The sequence below is a fragment of the Grus americana genome, chromosome 3, assembly GCF_028858705.1.
Source record: "Grus americana isolate bGruAme1 chromosome 3, bGruAme1.mat, whole genome shotgun sequence".
In the NCBI taxonomy this organism is placed as follows: domain Eukaryota; kingdom Metazoa; phylum Chordata; class Aves; order Gruiformes; family Gruidae; genus Grus; species Grus americana.
In genome coordinates this window covers 113204866-113226749 of record NC_072854.1, presented here as the reverse complement: position 1 = coordinate 113226749, position 21884 = coordinate 113204866, and the positions used below count along the sequence as shown (strand labels likewise).

Below are 21884 nucleotides of genomic sequence, written 5' to 3'. Positions count from 1 at the left end.
TCATTTCTCTAAACCAGCATAACCAAGACTACTTCTAAGTTTATATAACTTGGGCACTTTCTTCTATTTTTTTTTTTTCCCCAGAGTTGCAATGTATCCTGGCTTCCTCTACAAGTTGTTAAGAGTATTTTCACCTCAATACAAGTCACGTATTTGTACAAGTACAAATATTCCTCGGTAAAGGCAAAAACCACTTTGACCAGTGCCAAGGAAGCCAGTTGTTTTTCCAAACTCTACACAAAGTTGCTGCCTAAACAGGAGTGGAGCTGGGTCACGTGTGGTACTGTCTTTGGCCAGTTTGGTTTTGTGGGGTGGATTAGATGGAGGTTACTGTGAGCATTAAGCAGTTTCTACTTGCGAGCGGTTTTCATTTATTCACTCTGTTCTCAGAACACAGATGTTCTGCCTATTGCCGGATACAAGATATTAAACATAATGTCCCTTTATTTACTGTGATCTGATTCAACAAGGAGACGAGATGTAGGCTCTTAGATGAAATTACCTACCTGAAAAATTCATACAGTAAAAGTCAAGAGACAGTATTTACCCATAGACTGCAGATCCTTTGACACAGTAAGTTGTAACAGATTGCTGCAGAGCTGGAGTAACACCTACAATGAATAATCCTGTGGCAGAGAACAACAACAGTTAAAAGATCCTATTTTGTGTCCCCTACTGTATGTACACCTTGCTTGTCTTCTACTCCATGCGGTTCCTCTGCTCACATGCTACTGTGTCTTTTACTATTTTACTATCCCAAGCAAAACCTACATCTGTAGCAGACTCACGACTGTCCTTAATGTAAAGCACACAGTATTTAAACTTAAGGAAGCCAGTCTCAGACTATAAGGACTTTCAGTGTATCTTACATATTCAAAAGTGTACACTTCTGGGATATGTAAGGCTTTTTATTATTATTATTTTTAGAACATATCTTTTAATGCCAAAAGGTAACAACCACTATTAAAATTTTCACTTAAATACAATCTGAATACCACTGCAGACACAGCATACAAAGATCACCTACAGACAATTACGTACACAGGTCATCAGATGTGCCAGTTAAAGCTTACCGCTTCTTTTTCTCTGGGTTTTTTTTGTGTGTGTGTTGTTTTTTTCTTCTTTTTTTTTTCTTTTTACAACTGGACTGACATAGCTTTTAACATTTACTTATTTTGGCAAATAACTTGCCATTAAAGGCAAATGTACACACATACTGGAGCAAACTTACTGGAACCAAAAATTTGTTCTTTTCACAAAAAAACCCCAAACACTTATTCCGAAGTAGATTCGAACAAATTTGTCCAAAGCAATTCCAGCAATATGCACCCCTGATAGTCTACCTTCATCTACCCTTCTTTTCAAAAATATTACAGATGTTCTTTGATAAAAGGCACATTTGGCAGCTACTAATCGTCATGCATGGGGAATATGGGGTTTTATTATAATTTATTTTTCCCTTTCAACTTTTCAGCCATCCAGTACAGGATTTCACATCTGCTGGCTAGAAAGTAAAAAAAAAAAAAAAAAAAAAAAGGTGACTTTTTACTTTGTTTACCTTATAATGCTGCAGCAGTTGGCTACTTAATGCACTATTTTCCACTGAAGGCAAAAGGGAAATTTGCTCACGGTTGACAGAAAAATGCACTTAAGGGTGGGGGTTTTTAACGGAAAGTAAGGCATGGAATTTACAAACTAAGTTAAAACCGTTTTTGTTTTTACAACTATATTTGGCCATAGGTTTCTCTCTTTAATGAATAAGTGCTAAAAAGGCTTCAGCCCATGCATCATCTAGGTTTTGAAATGACAATTCAACAACTAAAAAAGGGTGTTCTGAAGGTAGGGGGGACAACCCATAAAAATTTGCAAGCTTATTAATATCATCTTAAAATCTTTTTGAACAAGTCACTCCTTGCTGGCTGGACAAGGAGGGACTTTTACATACTGCAACTAATTGCACTGCTCACAGCTGCAAAACATTAAGAAACATTTTGTTTAACTTTCATATAATTTGTAAGACAAAAATTCGTGAATGAGGCGATCTTCGTAGTTGAACTTAAATTGCAGCAGTGCTAGAAATAGCAGCAGTAGAGGCTGTCTCTGTAAAATGCCACACTAGGTTGAGACAACAGCCACAAAGACAGAACTCATACTTATTATAATGCACTGGCATCACCACACAGCCTGCTGCGATGCAAATTTGTTCCAGTACCTCTTCAGGCTGAAAATAAACTTCCTTGTATGTAACAAAATGAAACCTTCTCCCTGAAGCACAATAATCTACTACCTTCAATAGTGGTACCTCCAGTGAGGTCACCAAGCTTAAATCAGACCCAATTAAAGTCTCATTTAAGATACACGCAAAAGAAAAAGAATTAAACATCCCACAATGTCAATCTAAGTATGAAGGATCTAAATCCAGTGCATTACCATAAACACGCTCTTACTGAGACAGACCTCTGCCTCCCTGATTTAACGGAGGGGCATATTAGAGAAACAAGTTAGCCTGCACTGGAGATGCCTTCTTGAGGATGGAGCATCCAAATGCTTCCATGGCATCGATCTTGAATCAAGATAATGTTCTCCATTAGCAGACACTTACAGAAAAACTTTGTGCTGCTGAATGTCATAACAGCATGTACCTTGGGGTCAACAGGCAGCACGATGGCTGACTTTCCATACAGCATGCTGAACAGAAGTAAATACACAGCACTTGCAAAATCACAGAATCACAGAATAGTTTGGGTTGGAAGGGACCTTTAAAAGTCACCTAGTCCAACCCCCCTGCAATGAGCAGGGACATCTTCAACTAGATCAGGTTGCTCAGAGCCCTGTCCAACCTGACCTTGAATGCTTCCAGGGATGGGGCATCTACCACCACTCTGGGTAACCTGTTCCAGTGTTTCACCACCCTCACTGTAAAACATTTCTTCCTTACATCTTGTCTAAATCTACCCTCTTTTAGTTTAAAATCACTACCTCTTGTACTATTGCAACAGACCCTAGTAAAAAGTTTGTCCCCGTCTTTCTTATAAGCCCCCTTTAAATATTGAAAGGTCGCAATAAGGTCTCTCTGGAGCCTTCTCTTCTCCAGGCTGAACAACCCCAACTCTCTCAGCCTCTCTTCATAGGAAAGGTGCTCCAGCTCTCTGATCATCTTCGTGGTCCTCCTCTGGACCCACTCAAGCAGGTCGATGTCTGACTTATGCCGGCAGCTCCAGAGCTGGATGCAGTACTCCAGGTGGGGTCTCATGAGAGCACAGCAGAGGGGGAGAATCACCTCCCTCAACCTGCTGGTCACGCTGCTTTTGATGCAGCCCAAGATATGGTTCTGGGCTGTAAGTGCACATTGCCAGGTCATGTTGAGCTTTTCATCCACCAGTACCCCCAAGTCCTTCTCAGTAGGGCTGCTCTCAATCCCTTCATCCCCCAGCCTGTATTGATCGTGGTGGTTGCCCCGACCCAGGTGCAGGACCTTGCACTTGGTATCATAGCACTTCCAAATTCCCTGAGGGCTTTTCTGAGCTAACACACAACCATGACACTCTAGAAGAAAATGAACAAACCCAGGTTATGCTCCACTTTTGCACTAGACTATATATAAAGTGGAAACCTTGTGGTGAAACAGCAGAAATTGTTAAGTACCACACTTAAGAAGTTCTGCTGACCTCTATAACCTTGCCTACACAGTTTGCAGTTGTTTAGGCTGCCATACATCAGCACTCTAGTGTAAAACTCACCTAGGCCTCCACACAAGCATGTTTCATTGTCCAGGCCACATCATCATCCCAGGCCACACTAGACCATCCAGGGTCATTTTACCAAGGAGACAGATACCATCATTAAAATGATGTCATTTTCTGTGTGAAAAGTATTGACAGTAATGCAAACATGGTCCAGAAGTCATTGCAGATTAAATAATTATTAATGCAAATAAAGCTATCATTAGATAAACCAGTGGCTTAGCAGTTGTACTCAAAACTCCTATTCTAAACGCAACAGGTTTGATTCCCACCCTATCTTTCCTGTTTGTAGCTGAGTCAACGCCATGATTTGTGCACTGTGTGACTGACCCATTCTGCTGGGCTCCAAAGCACATTTACATTAGGTTCTTGCATGGTGACCATTATCACCTGTTGTCCGAGTACCTCACCAGTAAAGGACTTTTATCCTCAATCACAAAGATGCAAAACAGCATTCCCCATTTCATAAAGGGAAACAAGAGACCTACTGACATTCAAGAAACCTGTTGATTAGCAGGATCCATGTGAGGTCTCTCCTTCTTAGCTGAGCAACCCAACCACTGGATCATTCCTTCTGCTTGGTCTGCCCTGGCTGCAAAATAGCACAGACAAGAGCATACAGAAGAAGAGCTACAGATCAGAAAGTCTAAATTTAAGGAGTTTTCCCTGGCAACTCACCGATGAGGTAATAATTTAGATGACATTGCCAATAGCTTGCCCATCATGGTGTTTATATCCAAGGAATCGATAATCTAAACTACACCTCCTGTAGCTTGAGGGTTTTTTTTACAAAGGTCCCACATAATGTTGTCCTCTGAAGCCAAGGTTTAGAGATAATTTTTTCTTCTTTTGCCAGGAAAATGTTTCAAAACAACATTCTTAAAGACATCAGAGAAGGAATACAACTGACAAATTTCAACATTTGACTGTGATGAAAACTGCCATTCTTGTTGATGAAATCAGAAGACTTTCTGAAATGTAACGACCACACAAAAGGATCAAGGGGCACTGATCAATGGCATTGCAGAAAGCATTAAAAAAGGTGATTTTCATCATAATTTGACTAACACCATCTCTAATGACACAGCTTTCCAAGACACTGCTGAAATGTATTCTTCTTCCAAAAAGAAAATGTAATAGAATTTTACTTTGATCCATAAGCCATATTAACTGAAGATGAGATACTTTACACTTCACATACGTACTGTAGTGGAGACTATAAAGCTTCTTTTCTTCAGTAACTGCCATTCATTACTGTCACAGTATTGTCTAGAGTTGAGGAGCAGTACACAGGTTTATGGGTAATCCATATCATGATACTTGTACCAGTACCTGTTCCATCATGTGTATTTTGGACAAGAAAGCTTCTGTAAAGATTAATGTAAGTTTGCATTTTTCTAACAAGTGTTGTACAGGAGGTGTGAGAAGTTCTGTAATGTATAATAATTCACTGCTTCTCAAATATTACTAAATTATTACTTTGCAACACATGCCAAAACCAACTTCTCTTTAGAATCTTATTACTAAAATACATACACTGCACTAGGAAAAAATATGTACCACAACATGTGCTTTTATCCCCTTCAGTGTTTAACTGAAAACCTGACTTGTACATTGGTCCATGTAATAATTTAACGTATGTCAGCCAAACATATTTGTATCTTTATTTCAATTAAATTAAAAACAATCTGCAAGTATATTTATGCAACGTTCACTATATACACATGATTTATGCAACTGCAAGGCAATTTTATGTATGCTGATTAATCTATTGTTAATAAAACATGACAATAGCTATGGAAGTTGACCAGTGAGTGCTCCTTTTCACAAGTGATTGTTTTCATGGCATGACTGAAAAACAAAAATCTACTAGCCATGAAATGGATTATCACTAAACCTTAAAAAGAACGTGACATAACCTAGCAGAGATTAACAGTCTTCTAAATGTAGTAGTATATTTACTTCGGATGATAGTGCTGCTTTTTAAAAAAAAATCGCTGTCATCTTAATGATGTAAGACTTTCATCTGCTCTATCTAAAGAAAGCAATAATTAGACATTATGCTTCCTGGCAAAAATTTATTTTTGAACTGGCACCATAATATTTCAGAAAATAATAATAAAGTACCTCTTTGGTGAAGCCTAGGTACCCCCTACTACTCATTGTAACAACTTGTAAACAGGACCACAATACAGTGCGTTGCCTTAATTCTAGCTCGGTTAGGTACCACAGATCTTCCTCACAGTCCTTCTCATAATTTTAGGAAGGTATTTTAAAGCAGGGAGTAAAGCAAAGGAAAATTAAGGAGGATATAAAGTTCCCTGTTTGAGATTTTAAAAAAAAAGTGCATAATGTTTTCATTCCAAAAACTGTGCCACTGTATGGAACTGATGGATACAAGACTGTTTTCCTTCCTGTACTGGACATTATTGATTATTACACAAACACAGTCTCTGCTCATTGGCCAAAGAAGTCCCTCAAGTCTGTTTTCTGGTACAATCAGTTGTCCAATTACTTTAGAATAATGTCCTGCATACTAAAACAAGAATAGCAAGTTAACCGGTGTTTCCACTAGAATGTCTATTTTTGCAATTCCATTTCTGTACACTGCATTTCCAATCTATTGGAGAGTTTTTAGTGTTTGGCATACACATCCCAACTCCCTGGTGCCACCAGGTTCAGTGCATCCATTGCCAGCAACAGACGTAGCACCAGGAAAATGCAACTCCCAGCGCGAGGGATAGTTCAGGAGGAGTGGGCATTCTCCAGTAGCGGTGGACCGTCTCGATGCATCGATGGGTGTGTGTGCTCCCTTTTGTAAGTTTTTGGAGGAAGCTTTGGGATATGTTGAGAAGTGCTTTGTCGTGGAGGAACAGGTGGTCCAGCAACAGAATGGAGGTCCACATCTTGCGGTATCAAAGGTGGTGATGGAAGATGCCTCCGCGCTACATGTGGAGAAGGTGTCTGAGGGGGAGGGGGAGTAAATGGAGATGGACTGTTTGGGAAAAAGGTGTTACCAAGTTCACTTTTTCTCCCCAATGGTGGAGGCTGGAGGTGTAGTGGTGAGCTAGAGAAAACGTCTGGAGTTCGCACAGGTTCTCGTGGTGGTAACACAGGAGGGCTTTCAGGGGGGTCAGAGATGCAGGTCCGGTCAGGCACTGAGTACCTTGGTGAGTACACTTTAGAGGTTGGTTGCCTAGGAGGGATTGCTGGTGGGCTGTCCAGGTGCGCAGAAGTAATCTGAGGTACACAAACATTTCATTCAATAAAATTTTAGAGTGGCAGTAAAGAACAGGACCCTGCTGTGAAATGGAAGCAGAACTCCTGCCCTGCAGATTGCTCTTATCCAGTTAAAGTGGAGGCGCAGCAAGTAGGTGCAGAATGAAGATGGGGAGTAAGGAAGCAAAAGGGAGTGACAGTGCCTGAAAAACATGTTTCTCAGAGTGATGCGGACAGAAAAGACAGAGACTGGATGCACAGGGGGAAGCAGGGGTATATCAATACATTAGTTAACAGCCAAGGATGGTAGGAATGAAGATGCACAGAGAGGGACAAAGGCAAGGCAAAGAATGGTCAAAGCAACAATTTCCATGCTAGTTCCACGTCTGCTTGCTGGGTAGGTCTGGATATTTTCCACCACCTCTCCAGTAACAAGCACTTGGGGTGGATAGTAACACCAGATATTTCTCCAAGAAAACAAAGAAAAAGAAGAGGCAGATGATGTTGAACACAGAAAAAAACCCCAAACAACCTACGCCCAGAAGATGGAACTAAGTAGTCAAAATTATTGCAGTGAACAGTTCCCAAGCTGCAAACCACAACGACAGGGTAAGTGGTCTCCAACACCCTATCATGGATACGATGTTTTCAATTATATTTTAGTAGGAATGTGATGTGTTAAATTCTGCTGGCTGACAGCATAGTCACGTGTAGTCTGAAAACAACTTGCTGAAGAGCCATAAACAAGCCCTCTTCAAAGACATACATGCTCTGAAGTAATTTTGAGTGGGATTTTCAAATCCACACAATTCTCTGAAGTCACAAACCAGCTCCCACTGAAATCAAGAGACATTTGACACTGTCTGCAACAAAGGCTGGATCAGATCCCAAATGCCAGACAAATGCAAAAGGAAAATGGAGCAATGGCTCAAGCAGGCAGGCAGACAGGAAGGGTAATCAAAATGGGAAAGCAAGCACTGAGCACCACAGCATCAGGGTTAAATATTCTAATGAACCTTTTCAGAGGATTGAAGTGTGCACACTACTTTCCCTCAGTATTATTCTTCAGTTCTTTACTTGTACTCATACACACCAAATGATACTCTGGGACAATTATCCCAGATGTAAACATCTGCCTGAAGCCTCAAGTTCTCACAGGCAACATGAGGGCTTGAGCATAGTGGATTAGTAGACAGGAGACATTTCAGACCCTAAATTTAGGTCCCATCTGTTAATTTTCATTCGTTTGGGATAATGAGGCAGAGCTGTGAAGGTGTGAAATACGTGGCTGCTTACTCCTTCACACACAGTTCTTCAAAACCACATGTACTGTCTTTAAGAATTACCTTTCTATCATATCCTGCTCTCTGCTCCCAGAAAAAAATGCCCTTTTTTCTCTTTACTTACTTTTGATGGGGAGGATTCAGCTGGGGCAGACTCTGGTCGTCTTCGTGGAGGAACTGGAGGGGGGACATGAGCTTCATCTGAATTTTTGGTAAAGTTTATGGATGACACAGAAGCAGATCCTAGTGGACATAAAAAAAAATCCTGATAATGATGAACCTTTGTTTGACTCACTTTCCTTTAATGCTGTCAATAAAGGTGTCATAAATAATAAAGTAATTGCTCATAAAAAATAACATGAATCAAGAAGGTGTTAAAGAAACACAATGAAAGAACCATCTAACTTGCAGCTTCCAGACAAACTGCTTTTCTGAGCTGCAATAATCTCTGTGGCCATTAGTTCCTGCAAATTCTTAAGTAATCCTCAAGACCAAAACCACACCACAAAGTTGTTCTTGTATCACAACAGCACTAAAACAATATCCTGAACCTGCAGTTGACGGGCCAACCCAACAATGAAGAAATATCTTCTGAAGAGGTATTCCAGAGAGCTGGCTTGGACACTCAGCAATGTCATTGCTTTGCTAAGCAACCTCTGATTTTAGCAAATCATTTCACCTCCTTATGGCAACCAGCTGAACACCTGACTAACCTTGTACTTCCTTTGAAAGCCCTCATACGTGAAAGAAGTCTATGCCCACTATAAATTACTGCAAGCACACCATAAAATATGAGCTTCCTTGTATATTGGTGAAGACAGAAGAAAAATAGGTGTGAATGGGTCCTGATGGATTTAAAGCAGGGAAATACTGATTTTAAGTCCTGCTGGAAAACCATCCATGTGCACTGAAACCAATTTAGAATGGCAGAGAGCAGAATAAGGCACCCACAAAACATTCATTTTTATTCTCATTGTTTACCATCAAAGAGATACTCACCGAATACATTCACCACATATATATATATATATATATATATGTTAGCAAATCCCACAAATATTTGTTTGGGACATATATGGGTACTAGAGATATATCTCTGCCTTCTGTTTTGACAGTTTCTCCAAAGATGTGTAATACTCTCTGCGTAGCACACCTAATTCTGTTCAGTTTCTCCCTTTACAATAAAAACTTATCAAAAAAAGGAATAAAACACATTGAAAGTTTTTGCTGCCGCAAGGAGACAAAAGCAACTGTTTCTATAGTCACTTTAGAAGACTAAACATTATTTCAGCTGTTTAACACCACAAAATCTAACAGGCACATTATTGGTAGACTATCTATTAGCACCTACTTGCATGAAAAGGACTTGAAGGATCCGAGTCAAAGACACTGCAGGCATCTGTAGTACTAGAAGTCGCAGAAGCAGGGGGAGGGGTCAAAGGTGTTCGGGGAGAGTTCGGTGCAGATGCTGTAGTTTCAGTCTCACTCTCTGGGATGCGGCTGTAACTAATTTTCCTTGGCTCCTGTTGCAGGGGTGTGGGATGTCTCATGGTACCTGGCCTTGGATTAGAGGGACGAACACCTGGGGACTTGAGGGGATAGTTGTATTTTTTGGGCTGAAATGACAAAAAAAAGATAATAACAACAAAATCAAATGGTCACAAGATGAATGTAGCTTTGTATTTATGAAGTTAGCGATCTAAAATGACTTCTGCTATCTGTGAAAGACAAATGTAAGCATTTAAAAAAAAAATAAAAAATTGAATACTAACAAATCTTGGTGGAGGCTTGACATTTCGTGGCTCTATCTCTAGTGACTTGTTGAACAGATAATCTGTAAATTCTGTCTCCATGCTGTTTCCCATTGGATTCAGGTTTTCAAAAAATCTCTGAAATACAAGAAGGTAGAACACTTGTCAGCTAAGCTACTTCTTAGTAGCTTAGTACTGTTTGTTTCTACTGCACAAATGATCCCAATTGTTCCAGAGAAGAGAGAAAATGCTGGAGTCAGAAGTAATGTCAGATTTTTAAGTTATTAAATCTGTTTGTTGCCCACCCTTTGCTGGGCATTGCTACTGCTATGCTTGGCCTGAAAACCAACTGTGCAAGTACCCTAAATACTTCCTGCAGTGCAAAAATCAGACCAGGTTAGCTCAAACACCTTCAGAAGAAGCTGTATGTAGTCCATCTTTACACACATGCAGGGAAGACTGCTCTCACAATGCATTCTGTCAAATCCTGAAGAGAACAAATAACAAAAGAAAATCTTGTAGAATCTCTTAAGATAAAGTGTCCTGTGATTCTCTGAAAGTAGGTAGCTTAACAGATATTAAAAGATATTAGAGGAGAGGGGAGGGGAGGGGAGAGGAGGAGAGGGGAGGGGAGAGGAGGAGAGGGGAGGGGAGGGGAGAGAGGAGAGAGAAAAGAAAGCAAACAGAGAGGACTGCTTAGAGAACACCACAGACCAAGGAGAACAAACACCAGAAGAAAGAAAAATGTGAGCATCATCACCGCCAACAAATGATGTAAACACAGTGTTGTCAGGTAAACCTGGAAACATAGACACAGTGTAACAGAAGAGGAACAAATATAATTCGACTCACTGGACAGTAAGAAGATCTATCTACCAACATCCCAATAGCTGGGGAAAACACCAACACCAAAACCCACCAAATTGCAAGCATTGAGCTTTCTGCCCCTTCTTACGGTTAAGACCTGAGAGACATTTTATGACAGGCCTTCTGCTCACGTCTGATTCAGTCTGACTGAATCTATGTGAATTCAGTTTATCCTTGTGGTATATCAGCTGACAGTCACCACAAAAGTAGCTCAGTGCATGGACTCAAGGAAATAATGCCACTTACCCTGATGTCAAATTCCACTCTTAAACAATATGGCTGGTTCTGGTACTGCTGTATCTCTCCTGTTATTTCAGCTACCTTTCTTCTCTTGCTGAAGTTTATAAGTTCTTTCCCATGTCGCTTTAGAAATTCAGGGTTGCCTTCTTCTGTTTTCAGAATGTTAGTTAAGTAAATCCCTAAAGAGCACACAGAAGTGTTTCTCAACATATAGTACAAAACAAGGAGGTAGTCACATGACTGGAATACAAAGAATTCTTAACTATTTTAATTTGTGCACTCTAATTATTTAGAAAAATTCTCTGTTAGGGTCAATAAGAGAATTGTACCTAATTTTCCAATAAGGGCAACGATTTAAGTATTTTAATATGCCTTTTCAAGAAAGCTGCATTTTTGCATCAAAATCTCAAAGTCTATGCATCTTTCTATTTTTTAGGAAGCTCGTGCAGCTGAACATTACCAGCATTTTGCAAAACAAGAGACACTGAACTCAAGTGCTTTCTCCCAACTGTTCTGCCTCAATTCAGCTCTACACCATTAGAGACCTCAGCTAAGCTCCAAAAAAATATTTTCAGGTTTTAATCTTCTGTTCCATTCTCCACTACTGGCTTCATAATTGCATCAAATAATTTGAAGATTAGAAAGAAAAGAGCGCTCTCAAGTCCACAGATAACATATCTGGAACTATCATTATGACTCTTCTAAGTATAACTTGAGAGAAACAACTGAAGCTATTCATGTGTGATCCTGCTAACCTCTACTCATCTCTGAAGCAGGACAGAAGGTTTCTTAGTTGATCTTATCTTTGCAGCACTCTGGAGTATATCTTTCCCCCAATCTGTAAAAGGCCAAAAAACCCATCAACACTATTTTCTTTCAGTTTTGGCCTGAAGCCTTTGCTGGACAAGTGCAATATCCAGAGTTGGAACTGATATGCAGCAAACATCCAAGAAGCTTGCTAAAGAACAGGAATGCCATGTGCTTAACTTCACAATTTGCTAAACTGCAGAAATTCCAAGCAATCTACTTGAAAGAACTGTTAAGTCTGATGATAAAGAGGCCTCCTTCCCAAACTCCATTTTTATAGAAATAAGACTTTTTAATAGAAATAAGACTCTAGTTACAAGACACTATAAAACTTAAAACTCTAGTTTTATTTCTTGATGGAATTCTTGATGGAGAAAGGGGTCCTTCTTCCTCTACTAGTCAACTGCAATAATATTTCTAACGTGACCACCTTCCATTTAAGGCATTTATGATCACGACACAGCTCTAAACCACATTCAAAGTAAATACGAGTAAATAAGACATCACAGATATACTTATTTTTACTGCAAATAACATCTGCAATTAATAGTCACTTTAATTTTTCTTTCACATATATGCAATTAATGTATGGGCACCTGAAATTCAAACCCAACTGTCCTGTTAAAACTGACTTCTCACTGTTGTTCATACTCTGTTTAGTGCCCTAGCTCAATACTTTGCAAATATTTATGCATGATACAGCTCATTCATACCAAACGTACTTACCAAAGAAAGGCACACAAGGAGGATTAATGGACCTGAGTTTTGCCAAGTATTTCTTGTAATGATCCTCACTCAGCTCATAAGCTTCTTCTAAAATCTTTTTCTGGCGACTTGGAATTTGCTAAAAAGAGAGATGAAATGGGTTGTTTGGAAAGACAGGGTAAAGGTGTAGTCCGGCAACAGTACTGAGAGTAACAGTCTCCCACTGATATTTAATTCAGTGACCATGAGGACAGTGCCTCACTATCTCAGGATCTTGCTTCCTTTTTCTGCCTTTCTTAGGTGAGGATTGATTTCTTGCTTCTGAAACCAAGAAAATAACCCTCTCTATTACACCATGATTGATTCAGGTTTTGGGGGATTTACCTTCCTTGCTCCTTCTTTGAAGGACATGCTTACTGAACAGACAGGTTTTTAGTATAGCTAAGGTGCACTGCATTACACTTCCACACCGAAAATGGAAAACATTTCACCGTACCTCAAATGTGTGATCCAACCTATACACTGCTGCGGAGTTCATAGCACTGACAATCTCAAGGACACCATTAAAGTTGTTTAGCTCTTGAAAAACTTGCAGGATCTCAATTATTCGGCTCACTACAATTACTCTTTCCTCCAGGTTTTCTGTTTCTACAATGCATCTAAATACACAAGAACATTTGATTTTGTATTAAAGCATTGATGAGTTTTCCAAAATCAAATATTAAGTCGTAACACAAACAAATATGAAAAGTTTATCAAATTACTTGACACAGTTTTGAAAATGTTTAGAGAATAAACATTTGAAAATATTCTAAGAATGAAAAGCTGAGACCATTATGGTAAAATTCTCACAGGGACTAGTTGTAGCATCTAAATACAACTTAAAACTGGAATTCTCCCAGAACAGAATTTTTCACAGTATACTTCTGAATGGACTGTAAATGTCCAGAAATGGAGTAGGTGCAGATTCAGGAAAGTCACTTACTTTTCAAACCACAAAGTGAGGTTAGTTGTATGCCTTATCATTTTGAGAAGGTTGGGAGAATTAATTTCTTTATCTTCCTTTGTCCACACACTTCCAACTAGTTCAGATGGTTGCACAGCTCTAGAAAAGTAGATGCAGGTATCAAAAAATGTAATTAAAAGCAGGAAAGAAGATACTGTTTTCCCAAAACGTCTTTATTTCCAGTGAATTTGGAATTAATATTTGGAAATAAATTCTTAAGGTATCACTTCTATAATGTTAGGCTCCCTACATGACTAAGTGATTGGTATTTCTATGCTGCTTCTTTAGTGTGTAAACATTTCTTAATTTATGTGACTATTAACCACCTCTGTTCATCTAAATGAAGAAAGAAGTCTACATCTCATTCACCATTAAAAATTGTGAGTTTCCAACGCCTGAACAACCTCTCACAGACAGCTGGTGAGATGTGACATGGTCCACAATTTGCTTCACAAACTAGGATATGAAGAAAACTGATTTAATTAACATTCATACTTCTCAAAGGTTGATCTACTCAGAAAATATCAAGAGAAACCTGCAGCACAATGCAATTAACAGTATGCATCAATCACATGTACTGCATGTTAACTTGGGGAGGATAAAACAAATCCTGGGTTTTAGAATTTTTTTCTGAAAAAACAGCAATTAATATACAGCATTGGTAAAGTCCCTTGACCTACCGTGGGGCTTCACAGCAGGGGCCCGCAGAAACAATTTCATGCTGGAGAATATTTTGGTTTGTGTCATGTGTTTTTCAATGGAGGAAAGTTACCTGTAAAAATCTGACTCAAGTAAAGTGAGCTGCCGAGCAATTTCTATTGGATGCAAAGTGAGCAAGTCAAAAGTCTCTGTGTGTCCTGGTTTGCTTATGTGCCATTCAATCGCTGGAGGTGGGCTCTCAAAAGTAATGTTGTGACTTGGCCCAATGGCTTGTGCCTGCTTTTTCCGGTTGATTATCTTTGTGATCGATTCAACCCATTTCTTCATCGCTTTGCCTGGCACACAAAGAGAAAACTACTATTTAGTTACTCTTAATATTGTTTTTCCAAAGAGGTCAGTATAATCTAGAAATTTTTGAATTTAAACCCAAACCTACTAAATTAAAGCAACTGTATATTTTTTAGAAGTGCATAAGTGGTGTTCTCTCACAAGTCTCAAAGCATTTGAACATCTAAAGAAGAATTCCTCAACAGCCAATGCTGAGCAGGCCAAGTTTGCCCAAGCACAATTCAGAACATCCAAATTAGGCTCCTGCTCCAAATTAAGTGTTTTCCTTTCTTTTCTGACTTTACAATGAGTTTATGGGAACTACAGAAGTGCCTTTTGAGCAAAAGAAGGTTAAACACCCTGAACTTCATACTTTGGGCAAGAGTACATGCTTACCTCATATAACATACAAGGGCAAAACAATAAACAGGGAGAACCTTCTCCTTCTACTGCATTTAGCATCAAAACTCAGAATAAAACCTGAAGGCCAAATGCCTGTTTAGCTCTACACCGTAAGAATTTCATGCATGATATGGCAAGTCCATTGAAAATTTACCAGTAATCCACAGTAAACTAGCTGGTTCATTCTCCCCCTCTTTTTAATTGCTAAATAACCATTAAATGCTTCTCTAACATAGTATTTTCCTACAAACAGCTCCTCTAGCTGTCTCAGTTTTTCTTACAAGGGAACAGGAAAGATCTATACAATCACAACTGGAAGGTGTCCTACAGGTCTAATATGCATTGTGAAATAGCTGGAAAACCCTTGCTTCAAAGAAATAATGGCTTCCACCATCAAACTTTTATAAAAATTACCCCTGTGTATAGTTTAAGAGGACAATCAAAGCAATTAATTCTGCTCTGATCATTACTCAGTTGTTATTATTTTGCATTATTTCAGTCCCTTTATAACAAAACCAATACTTATTTATCAGGATGTAAGTAACATTCTTTCCTCTGATCAGGGGCCAGACTTTGAATAATATTTTTTTTTTTAAATTAAGGTTTATTTTATGTTCTTTGTGTATTATTTAATAAGCAGTCAATCCTGTTTTTTTTTATCTGCTCAGTGAAAGGAAAAGTGATCCCATTCCATACCTTTGAAAAGGGATGCTTTTAAACGTAAAGAAACCGTAAATACCTCTTACTGTTCCAATGAATTCCTCCAAACGTTGCAGAAGATCAGCATCTCTTTCAAAGTCATAGAAGTGGTGTTCTACCCAGTGCCGACACACATTTAATACTCTGCAAAAGTAGAGGGTAAGCAAGCACTCTACAACACAGTCTATCTTCATGTCTAGCATTTCAAGGTGAGGGCTCGTAGGAGTATCACAATCAGCAGACCAGATGCAATTCTACTGTGTGCATTTCATCATCAACCAGCTATAAGCATTTTTCCACTTTAAATTTAAAGAAGTCAGGGTAATGCTATTGTTCATAAAAAGAACTTTATCTAAAATGTTCTCTGCTTACATCTTTGTGGCACACATGCTGTATAGCCTTGCAGAAACATGGATTAAAAAAAAAGGCTAGTGTAAGAAACTAATTTGCACACTAATAGTCTAAAAACTCAGCACAAGCCTTTCCCAAGGCCTTTCATGCCATGAATTCAAATTTCCACCAGGTTTTCAAGCAGTAGGGTCAAAATGGCTGACAGCCCATACATGCTCTCCATCAAAGCATCTACAAGAAAGGCTGCTGGTATCACAAAGAGTCATCGCATCCAAAAGATGGTACTTCAAAAGACTTAAAGGAAGTCAGTTTGGGTCATGTTGATGCAATACTCACCGTAGCTGCACAGGCTGAATGTACTCTTTTCTAAATCTTTTTAACTCTGCACTAAGAGGCTGGTCTCCATTCTCCATAGCAATACGATCAGCTTCTGTTGGCTCAGGCTCTGGAATTTCAAATCTAGCACAGAAGATGGGTATAAGTACTAGGCTTCTATTACATTAATCTTGCTAACAGATAAAATGCACAAATAAAATGTTGATTAAAGATAGCTCAAAATTCAGAACGTTTCCACAGGCCAGAATCTTATGTCTTGGTAAGCACATAGAAAGATTCGCTAAATTCAATAATAATACAGATTTCAAAGACAAAACCTTGGGATGCTGGAAGCTACTGGAGCTACCCGAACAATCCTAAAGCTTCTGGATATAACTTGCACATTTTACTTGCAATCCTTGAATTTGACAACTTTTTAAAAAGTGTTTGAAGTGAATCAAAACCAACTGCAAAACAAGAATCTTACAAACTCTACTCCGAGTAAAAATAAAAAAAAAATATTTGCACTGCATATGAACAATATTTTTAACAGCGGCATACCTTTCTATTAGCAGACTCAGCAACTCTTGAGGTTTACAGAAGGATCTATATGTTGTGAGAAAAGTCCGAACAAAGTTGGGATCTAAGATAAAGAATAATTTTAAGCTCATGTCAGCAATTACCTGATTTTTTTTTTATATACTTTAAAATAACTTTAAGTATCTTTTAAAATTAAGGATGTCAACCTATCAATTTACAAAGAAGATGATGTAATCCAAAATTACTCTGGTAACAATTCAGAACCTCTTAAAATAACAATACAAAGGAGAATACAAAAACGATTTTTATTCTGTTGAAAATTCAAAACAATGACTTTTTCTTTCCCTTCAATTATTAAAAGACTGGATTCCTTTTCAACAACTTTGAAAATAATAAATAGATTATTTCATTTATGAGCCATATAGTAAACAACTTTGGTTTTGACAATGATCAGGACAAGATAACTCAAAAGACACAGCATGTAACCTTGCATTGGATAGAAATGGCCTCTTCAAGGGGAGAATGTTTTCCCTAAACTAGTACAACTGATAACCAGTCATGGTTAAGGCAGGCTAGATATTTTTTCAGCTGACAGCTATATTCTGAGGCAATATTTAACTTCAAGAAAATCAACAGATTTCATTTAAATTGACTAATTACATATCAGTTAATTTAAAATATTCAAATGTGTTTTAAAAACAAGCACGTATTCAAAACAGAAAATCAAATTGTCTCCCTTAATTACAAAAGCAAAACGATTTGTTTTCAAGTGCAGAGGAAATGCAGTGACAACATGCTGGCACTGGACAGAGCTTACTAGAAACAAAGTTAACATTGTTATCACTGAACAAAATTAGTGAGCAGGTTGCAATGGCTCTGCGTATTAAATCCATACAAAGATTTTAAAAACAAACCCCAATTGATAATTTTTCTAAGTTTTTTCTAATTTCAGAATGGCTGAAAAGCAGCGTGCAGGACTTGAAGCAGGAGTTCATACAGGCTGTAATGAAGAAAAACCCACCTGCATTATTTGACCTAACATTACATTAAGCCATTAGACTTGTTTCCTGGAATATGGGTTTTTAAGAGCTTTTTAAAAATCCTACTAAACCATTCACCAGGATCTTGTCCATTTGAATCAATGTTTACCTTTCTTAGATTCTACTAAGCTCTTCATTTGGGCGACAGTTTACTGTAATGTGTCGCACAGATTAACCATGTATTGTGTAACAGAGTATTTCCTTGCATTTCTGTTGCGCGCTAATTCCTATTTCTTAAACAATTGGCTATTCTGCTTTACCATCTCTATGTCCTTCATTACTCCATTTTTCTTATTATAACACCTCTCCCACCTCTCCTTGAAACTGTACACTCTAAAATCCTTTTCAAAGACAAAATTCCAAATCCCTTTGCATGAAGAATGTCATCCCTGTCCCCATCATGAAAATACACAATTTTTGTCCTAAAAAACAAGTATAGAAGTAAGCACAGTAACTCACGTTTTCACAGCTTGCATTCTGTACACAGCACCCACCCTAAATAGATTTTGCCTGCATGAAAGGGAAAGCCTCCCTAGCAGTTAAGATTTTCAGATCACTGCAAGCTCTGAGTCATAGCTATTGTTATTTACAGGTAGGGTCAGTGTTTAAATCCACAATACATATTGAATTTCAAATTCAGTACATCAGAAATTCAAATCTAACATTGTTATCTTACTAGCAAAATCTGCAACTCAAAATAGTGTACAATATATGAGCAAGCATTAAAAAAAATACAGACAACACTAGTCAGTCAGGATGTCTGCTCATGTGATAATTCTCTCTTCAATACAGCCAATTTGAAAGCTAAAAAAGAACAATAACTTGTTCTACAAGGATTTATAAATAATCACCCTTGAATTCCTTAAGAAAGGAAACGGACACTATGATGACGCACAAGCACTCTTAACATATCAAAGCTTTAAAAATAGAAGAGCACTGCCCTATAGATAAAAAAAATTGCCACAACTTTCAAATCTCTGTACCACCTAACCCAGCTGCTCTTAAACAAGAATCAAAGGAGGAGATAATGAATGCAAAACCACATTAAAACAAATAAAACCCACCAGAATATGCAAATAGGGTCAGAACCTGAATTTCTAATTGAAGGGCAGTTTCTCTCACGTAAAATATATGGAAAGCTGCTTTTGCAGAGATTTCTCCGTTTTGCTGCTCCATTGCAGGATGGTTTGGACAGTCTGCCATACCTTGCGGCCAGGTGGCCATCAGAGCTGTCTCCCTGTCCTACTGTTGCAGTGGCTGGATGCCTCCTACCCCTGGCAGCACTGCTTCGTTAGAGCTAGGCTACCGGGCTGTCCCCGTTCCACAGCAAAACAAACATTTCAGCTGATAAGCTGGTTTGTGCATTGTTAGGGACGTGAGGGAAGAAAAACAAAAGGTCCAACATCCATATCTACAAATGAGATGGACATGCGTCCATGGATGACAAAGAAGTTGAGACCTGATTTGACTACCGTGTGAACACAGCCCATGCTCTTCAGATACTTGCAACAAATTGGTAGCATCTCTGCAATTATATCTGTAATTATTCCTTAGAGTATTTGACCTACAGAGATAAAAACCTAGAGAAGAGTCACAGCTATGGTAAACACTGTCTTTAGACTATCAGACCAAGGGCTGCCATATCCAGCAGTGACACTGTATTTGAGAAAAGTTGCCTCAGAAAAGTAAGGGCTTGCTATTCTGGCATATGAAAATAAAGTCAATAAATTATTTTAAGATTACAATCACGCATACACAATCCTATGTGGGGCACAGAAAGCATTTCTACAGTCTGTAGCTGTTCGGCTAGATAATCACCAGAGTACTCATCTTCCCATGTCTGGAAGCAAAACAGAAGCCTTGAACTCAGTTGATACATGTACAAAAGAAGAGCTAAAGGGTTACTATGGAAAGTTGCTGCCCTACTCACTGCATCTTGTATAATGCAACAAAACATTGAAAGATTTACATAGTAAATGGACCTTGTTTCCTACACAATAGAGCATTTTTGGCTGAGTCACTATATCTTTTATTTCTTTGTTCCCCTGGAAAAGATAAACTGATTAGAACGGTAACATTTTTCCTCATAGAAAACCACTTATAAAACAGAAGGCATAGAATGAAAGAGAAGGGTGTTGAGAAATGACATGCAACCTAGCAATTCAGCATCAGGTCCACGTATGTTGCACTAAGATCTGTATGGCTACAAAGACAGGCTAAATACATCACAAAACACCATTTTTATTATTTTGGTCAAAGTCTCTCAGCCTGTATCACAGTACCCATGTTCTCAGTTTAGTCATACAATAGTTTGCTCAATGTCACACATACCTACAACGTTAGGCTTCAAGCAACATACTTAAATCTTTATTAAATTGAGGCTGTTACAAGCAGGGAATTAAATGACTGTGGACAAAGGCAGATCCAATCAATCGATCTGAATTCTTCCTTGATGTCCTATGTGCTAGAAAGGCCAAAAAAACATGCAGATGCAAAAAAAAAAAAAGCAATACAAAAGACGTATTTCAACAAGCTACATATTCCTTAAAATCAGGCCTTTGTGTTTTATGGAACTGAAGAATGTAGTTTGTGGCTCCCTGGACAAAGACAATGTGTGGAGAGCACTGCTGGCACCTGGAGCAACACCAAGGATACAGCACCCATGTCCCAGCATGTATGGAAAGGGCAATTGTCAATGGTGCACAAATTAGCCAAAGCAAATGTTCACAAGGGCACTAACGAAGTACTATTTTTGCTAATTCTCTGCCAAATACAATGCTAGCTTTAAAAAAAAAAAGTGTCTTCCTTTCTCTAAGGCTGAATTGTTTTATTTTAACTTCCAAAACCATAAAATTATGTCATAAATCATGCCTGTAAAATTCAAAGCCAAGAGCTAAAAGTTTATAAAGTTATAAGATAATGAAGACAGGCACAAAACTGCCAGCACAATAGTGCATTTGGGTTTCTAATAAATGTTAGGAAAGCTCATTGAAGGAAATATGGAGAAGAGCAATAGAAGTAATGGAGTAAACAGATGTATTTACAAGCATTTTAAAAATAAACAAAATTTCCAAACTACACTAATTATATTCTGCTCAGTCCCCGTTTCTTCCAAACAAATATTCCTGGTCTATGCAGCGTATGCAGGACTGAACTGCAGAAGAACAATTTAGGATATAAGAGAAGAAAAAGAATCTACAGTTGAATATGAGAAGCACTAATACCAAGATGCATGAAGTTTCAGAATAACTGACATACAGGTAGAATAAAAAAAAAACAAATAAAAAAAATCCAAACCCAAACCCCAAGCCCATGATTTTCAGCACAGCCTATGAAAATCCTGGGCAATTATCAAGAACAACTGAGGTTGGACTAGACGATCACATAAATGACTTCGATGTATCTTCAATACAAAAAGAAACCTGAAGACAGAAGTCCTTAAATCAAATCCCCATTGAAATTCTGATTAAGGTGAAGTTCCGAGGCCACATTATGCAAGTGACTGCTTCTGGCAAGCTGGTATTTGGTCCTTTCATTACATGCCAGCATGGACACAGGTAATAGCTGATAGAGTACAACCCTTAACTGAAAACACTGGGTCCATAATTCTTTCCCACAACGCTGGCAGCTTCACGTGCCACCCAGCTTTGGAAGTCTGGAGGGAAGGCAACTCTTGTAGCCTGGGGCATACAGGAAAAAGTATTGTCTAGAGCTCAATTCTTGCAGGTCCCCACCCCCCTATCCCTTGCATGAGAATAACCTTATGCACATGCATATCCCACTACGTTCAGCCAAACAGGGTTCATATTTTTAACTGCTATAGCTACAGAGGGCCATATTTAGATCTCAAAAACCCTAACTCAAGAAGCATGTGAGAATATGTGCACTGCAAAGTATATTCACTTTCTGCCCACTCTGTATATTCTGCT

At 38.5% G+C, this 21884-nt stretch overlaps 1 protein-coding gene across 5 annotated transcripts in view; it reads right to left on the bottom strand.

The window, feature by feature from the left end:
- Window positions 1-5384: 5384 nt before the first annotated feature.
- The window catches only part of SOS1 (SOS Ras/Rac guanine nucleotide exchange factor 1), a 52470-nt gene continuing 35970 nt past the window's right edge, over window positions 5385-21884 (bottom strand). For all 5 annotated transcript variants that reach the window (XM_054819528.1, XM_054819529.1, XM_054819530.1 and 2 more), the window contains 12 exons: window positions 16937-17018; window positions 16397-16519; window positions 15750-15853; window positions 14394-14616; window positions 13601-13720; window positions 13112-13274; window positions 12637-12754; window positions 11110-11282; window positions 10018-10134; window positions 9597-9861; window positions 8370-8488; window positions 5385-6983 (listed from right to left, as the gene is read on the bottom strand). In XM_054819528.1, the coding sequence (XP_054675503.1) occupies window positions 6489-6983; window positions 8370-8488; window positions 9597-9861; window positions 10018-10134; window positions 11110-11282; window positions 12637-12754; window positions 13112-13274; window positions 13601-13720; window positions 14394-14616; window positions 15750-15853; window positions 16397-16519; window positions 16937-17018 (2102 nt within the window). In that variant the 3' untranslated portion in view covers window positions 5385-6488. The remainder of the gene's footprint in view (window positions 6984-8369; window positions 8489-9596; window positions 9862-10017; window positions 10135-11109; window positions 11283-12636; window positions 12755-13111; window positions 13275-13600; window positions 13721-14393; window positions 14617-15749; window positions 15854-16396; window positions 16520-16936; window positions 17019-21884) is intronic.